The following is a 6,324-nucleotide window of genomic DNA, read 5'->3' as shown; positions in this document are numbered from 1 at the left end:
TCCTTCAAACTTTTCCAATTCAAGCCTAAACCTTAATTCAAATTGGTATTGACTCAGATGAATGTGGATTAGGGTTTAGGTTTCAAGTGGGGGAGGTTAAAGGAGAAAGATGGTTCAAAGGAGGATCTTATTGGGTAAAGGGTTGGAAGAAATTTAAATTTGGGGAGATTGGAAAAAGATTGTGAAGATTTAACAATCTTGATATGTTAAGGGGATGGAAGAAATTTTTCAAAAAAAAATCCAATTTGACGGAACTCTCACCACCAGCGAGAAAAAAAGTGTCTTATTATCAACGAGGCACAAATTAAAAACCCATGCATACTAACACAAATTAAAATAATATATTAACATCGGAGTAGAAATGAATACTTTATTGGAAAATAAGGTGACGTTAGAATACCAATCTGATAATTTAGACTATATAATTAATGTGTTAATTAACTAGCTACTTCAAGTGCCTTTGACAAGGGATTAAGAGAAGAGGGATAAGATGAAGGATTAACTTAATTAACCGTTCATGAGGGATTAAAAAATTTAACTCTATTTAGACTGGATAGTTAAAATGAAGAATTAACTTTTTTATGTCTTAAAAAAGAGGTTAAGATAGATTATCCCCCCAGTGATTGAAAAATACCAACCCTAACCTTATTGTAAATTTACTAGTAATTATTAGATTAAAATAAATCTAACTATATAATCCATTGTTAGTTACAACATTAATTTATCTAAGGCATCATTCAATGTATACTATGATTTTAAACAAATAAAATATTCTTTTCACTTCACCTTTGCTCTTGTAGTTTCAATAGTTAATTTTTTGAATCAAATAAAAAATTTAATTATTGCTAATATATGTAATAACAAAGTTTACAGTTACATGAAAAATGCTTGAATAACATGATGTAAGTTGCGGATTCTTTTTAGCTGTAGGACAAAGGCTACAGATATTAATTAAGATTCTTTAGTTAGCATCTCCCAAATTACACTATATGCCCCCAAGAAAGGTGTAAAGATAATACCGATAGTGCTTAGCACTAGTCCAAGATCGTAATACCCGAGAAACCCGAAAGAAACCAAGAGAATAAACCTCTAAGTATGAAGAAGAATATGAAGAACACTTAGAGAACACTTGAAAAACTTTTAGAGAAATGTAGAGAGCTTATGAAGAGGAAGACTCTTTATTTGAACTTGCTTTATTCAATTGTTCAACTTTTTCTTCTTACTTACAAATGAGAGAGGTGAGGAGGTATTTATAGCCTCCCAAAGATATGTTACAAAGGATCTAGATTCTTCTAATATCACCTCCATAGTTCCTAGCTATTTTTCTAATCTCTAGAAATTTCTACATAATATCTAAATATTTTTATCACAAATTATCTAGATGTTTCTATACTATTATCTAGATATTTAGCTTAAAGATTTTTTTAGAACACTTTAAGGAGGTGATCAACCTTCTAGAGTGTTTCTAGAAAACCTCTAGAATTTGGACCTAATTTTGGGTTTGGTCAAACTTAGAATAATTCCATCATAAACCCAAAATTAATTAGCTTGATCTAAAATCAAGTTTAATTTCAATACTCCCCCTTAAACTTGATTTTGTCAACCATCCCGAACTTCGAGCGAAGTAACTCAAATTGGCCCTTTGGTAGTGACTTGGTGAAGATATCTGCAACGTTGTCTTCGCTTCGAACCTCCAAAGCTTCAATTGTTCCATCAAGCACCTTCTCCCGTATGAAATGATGTTCTAACTCGATATGCTTCGTCCTTGCATGAAACACCGGATTATTAGCCAACTTGATAGCACTTTGATTATCTCCATAAATTGCAACCGGCTTATTGATTGGCTCCAACAAATCTTCAAGGAGTCTTCGAAGCCATATACACTCTTGAGCTGCGAGTGTTGAAGCTTTATATTCCGCTTCAGTGGTAGACAATGACAATGTTGCTTGCTTCTTGCTGCATCACGAAACACTTGTGTCTCCACATAAGAACACATACCCTGAAGTTGATTTTCGATCATCTAGATCTCCACCAAAGTCAGCATCCGTGAAACCATGAAGAGAAACCTTGGCATTGTACTTGTACATCAGACCCATGCCAAGAGTTGTCTTTACATACTTCAAAATCTTCTTTGCCACTTCTAGATGTGGCTTCCTTGGTTCTTGCATAAACCGACTTACGAGACCCACCGCGAAGGCAATGTCAGGTCTTGTAATGGTTAAGTATAGAAGACTTCCTACAAGAGAGCGATAAGGTCGAGGATCAGGTAGCAAGGACCCTTCATCGCGTTTAAGCTTTATGTTCACGTCCATCGGAGTAGTACGTGTCTTCCCTTCGTGTACTCCGAACCTTTCAACAATCCTTCTTGCGTAGCTTTGTTGGCCGACAAATATTCCATCATTTACCCTTTCGACCTCCAAACCAAGAAAATTGTTCAACTCACCCAACTTCTTCATCTCAAACCTCACCGACATATCCTCTTGTAGACGAGCAATTTCAGCATCATCATTCCCGGTGATGATCATATCATCCACATAAAGAAGAACAACCACGTGGACTCCTCCATTCTTCTTGAAGAATAGACTCGGATTAGAATTTGATGGCACATACCCGCAAAACTGAAGGAATTGAGCAAGTTTTCCATACCAAGCTCGAGGAGCTTGTTTTAACCCGTACAAAGCCTTTTTAAGCTTGCAGACATAATCAGGATGCTCTCGTGACTTGAAACCAAGCGGTTGCTCCATGAAGATTTCCTTATCAAGCTCTCCGTATAGAAAAGCATTCTTCACATCTAGTTGCCATAACTTCCAACCAAAGCTTGCGGCTAAAGATAAAAGTGAGCGTACCGTAGTCATCTTTGCCACTGGACTGAAAGTTTCATCATAATCTTCTCCATATTTTTGAGAGAACCCTCGAGCAACCAACCTTGCCTTAAATCTGTCAATGCTCCCATCCGTTTTTCGCTTAATTCGGTACACCCATTTACAAGAAACGGGTTGGACATCCTTGGGTTTTGGAACCAAATCCCAAGTTTCGTTCTTCATGAGAGCATTCATCTCCTCCTTCATTACGCCCTCCCACTCTTGAACTCCTTTTGCTTCATCATACGATGATGGCTTCTCTTCATCTAATGGAGCTGCAAAGTAGCATGAGTAAGTAGTGACAAACCTTTCATCTCTGAACCGAGCAGCTGCAAAGTAGCATGAGTAAGTAGTGACAAACCTTTCATCTCTGAACCGAGCAGGCTTAACAATGTTTCTTTTTGGCCGTTGATTAGCCATGGAACTACGATCTTCTTCCTCATCTTCCTCTTGATCAGTGCTCCCCCTTTCACCTTGCGTCTCTTCTTCAATACTTCCGCTTTCACTTGGCATTTGAACAACTGGTTCATCGATCTTGGAGGAACCCCCACCTTCTTGTTCGACCAAGACTTGAGGCGGCCCATAAAATGAGGAAACTTCATCAAAGACAACATCACGAGACACGGTGTACCTGTGTGTCTCTGGATCCATACACCTCCAGCCCTTCATTTGTTCATCATAGCCGACAAAGATGCATTTCTTCGCCTTTGCCTCCAACTTGGTTCTTTGAGAGTCAAACACGTGGACGTAGCAGATTGATCCAAATATCCTGAGATGTTTCACCGTTGGCTTCTTCCCATGAACCATCTCATAAGGAGACTTCATATTGTTCGGACTAAGTGGCATCCGGTTGATGACATACGCTGCACATCTCATGCCTTCCGCCCATAAGGCCTTAGGCAAATTTTTGTCATGTAACCAGCTTCTACATGTCTCGCTTAGATGTCTTATCTTCCTTTCCGCTACTCCATTTTGCTGAGGTGTATACAGACATGTAAATTCTCTCTTGATACCATGTTTTTGGCAAAAAGAGAGAAACTCCTTTGACATGAATTCCCCTCTATTATCCGTCCTTAAAGTCTTGATCTTCTGACCTAATTCTCCCTCCACGGTAACCTTGAATTCTTGAAACTTGGAGAATACTTCTGATTTTTCCTTCACAAAGTATACCCAAGTGTACCGTGAGAAGTCATCAACAAATAGTAACATGTACCGAAACCCAGAATAGGAGGATGTTCTCGTCGGACCCATCAAATCACTATAGACCATCTCCAACGGAGCGCTGCATCGTGAAGTGGAGTTGTCAAATGGAAGCCTATGTGACTTTCCATATTAACAGCCTTCACAAAGCTTTCCTTCATCATGAATCTTCAACTTTGGGAGCCCGTTAACCAAATCCTTATTCACAAAGCTTTCCTTCATCATGAATCTTCAACTTTGGGAGCCCGTTAACCAAATCCTTATTCACCATAACCTTTAGCTTAGTCATATTTATATGACCAAGCCTAGCATGCCATATAAAGGCATTATCATTCGTACTCATCTTCTCAACATAAGAATTTAAGGCCGATAAAACATATAAATCCTTAACCCGTGCTCAGGTGTGAACCACGTCCGCTTTTAATTCTTTAATATTCTTTAAGAATTTAACGTCTCTTGGGCCAAATAAAACGTAGTTACCTGAGTCAACCGCATTCACCACAGAGAGAAGATTCTTCCTTACTCCAGGAACATGATATACGTTCTTGAGAGTGATTGGACTTCCATCATCTCCTTCAATAACGACTGTCCCTTCCTTCTCAACGCGGTGGATTGAATTATCCGCAGTAATGATGGCTTCTTTCCCGTCATGACGCTGAAGACTAGAAAATAACTTCTCGTCTCCGGTAATATGATGGCTACAACCAGAATCCACAATCCAATCATTTCCAAGATTTTTAGCTGTGGATGTACCTGAAGATGCAGCCTCCACCGTGAAACATTTTCCCCATTCTTTGTCTTCAGTATGACCCTTTGATTCCGCTATATTTGTTTCCTTCAGCTTGACTCGACAATCCTTTTTGAAATGCCCAAGTTTTCCTCCCCGATAACACTTGAATCGTTTCTTGTCTCCCGTAGAAGATCCTTCTCGTCCATCATTATTCTTCACATTACCATATTTGGGTTTGGCTCTGAAGCTTTGTTGTCTCCCCGCTACAAAAGCGCTCCCCGAGTCATCATGGACTTTAACTCCCGCCATTTGCATGGCTAGTGATTCTTGCGAAGCTAGTAGATTTTCAAACTCCTCCAAGGAAGGTTGTGTAGCCCATCCTTGAACTGAAGTAACAAACGGTGTATATTCGGGTCGTAGACCACGAATAATAGACCGCTTCAACCGTGCTTCCGAAATCGACTCCTCCGGATTGAGAGTATTAATCTCAGAGCAAATATTTTTTACCTTGATGAAAAACTCTGAGATTGAAGAATCCCCCTGCTTCGCATTCGCCAACTCGTTCTCTAACAGTTGTAGACAAGCCTCGTTCTTCTTGTTGAACAATTGATCTAGTGCCTGCCAAATAGCACTTGCGGATGTACATCTTGAGACATGCTCAAATAGTCCTGAAGATATTGACCTCTTCAAAGCAAACTCCGCCTTGGCATTCTTCCGTGTCCACTCCTTTGTCGCTTCCGCTGTTGCAGCATCTCCCCTTGGTGGTGTTGTGCTGCTACCGCCGACGACATCCCATAAGTCCTCACTAACCAAGTATGACTCCATACATGACTTCCATAACCGGTAGTTAGATTGGTTTAAGATCTCCATTCCCAATCCAACGACACGACCCATTGATTCCATACTTAGAGTAAACCCGAGCTCTCTTTAAACCCCGATCTTGAAGAGCACAAGATTAGAATGGCTCTGATACCATGTAAAGATAACACCGATAGTGCTTAGCACTAGCCCAAGACCGTAATACCCGAGAAACCCGAAAGAAACCAAGAGAATAAACCTCTAAGTATGAAGAAGAATATGAAGAACACTTGAAAGACTTTTAGAGAAATGTAGAGAACTTATGAAGAGGAAGACTCTTTATTTGAGCTTGCTTTATTCACTTGTTCAACTTTTTCTTCTTACTTACAAATGAGAGAGGTGAGGAGGTATTTATAGCCTCCCAAAGATATGTTACAAAGGATCTAGATTCTTCTAATATCACCTCTATAGTTCCTAGATATTTTTCTAATCTCTAGAAATTTCTACATAATATCTAAATATTTTTATCACAAATTATCTAGATGTTTCTATACTATTATCTAGATATTTAGCTTAAAGATTTCTCTAGAACACTTTAAGGAGGTGATCAACCTTCTAGAGTGTTTCTAGAAAACCTCTAGAATTTGGACCTAATTTTGGGTTTGGTCAAACTTAGAATAATTCCATCATAAACCCAAAATTAAGCTTGATCCAAAATCAAGTTTAATTTCAATA

The 6,324-nt window shown here is 38.9% G+C and overlaps 1 protein-coding gene across 1 annotated transcript; it reads right to left on the bottom strand.

Moving 5' to 3' along the window:
- Positions 4,459–5,685, bottom strand: LOC109820868. Its single transcript, XM_020387064.1, has one exon. It carries the CDS (start codon positions 5,683–5,685, stop codon positions 4,459–4,461), a length of 1,227 nt encoding a protein of 408 aa, XP_020242653.1.

The sequence above is a fragment of the Asparagus officinalis genome, chromosome 8 (assembly GCF_001876935.1).
Source record: "Asparagus officinalis chromosome 8, Aspof.V1, whole genome shotgun sequence".
Taxonomy (NCBI): Eukaryota; Viridiplantae; Streptophyta; class Magnoliopsida; order Asparagales; family Asparagaceae; genus Asparagus; species Asparagus officinalis.
The sequence above is the reverse complement of the archived record's forward strand: the minus strand, read 5'-3'. Positions and strand labels throughout refer to the sequence as shown.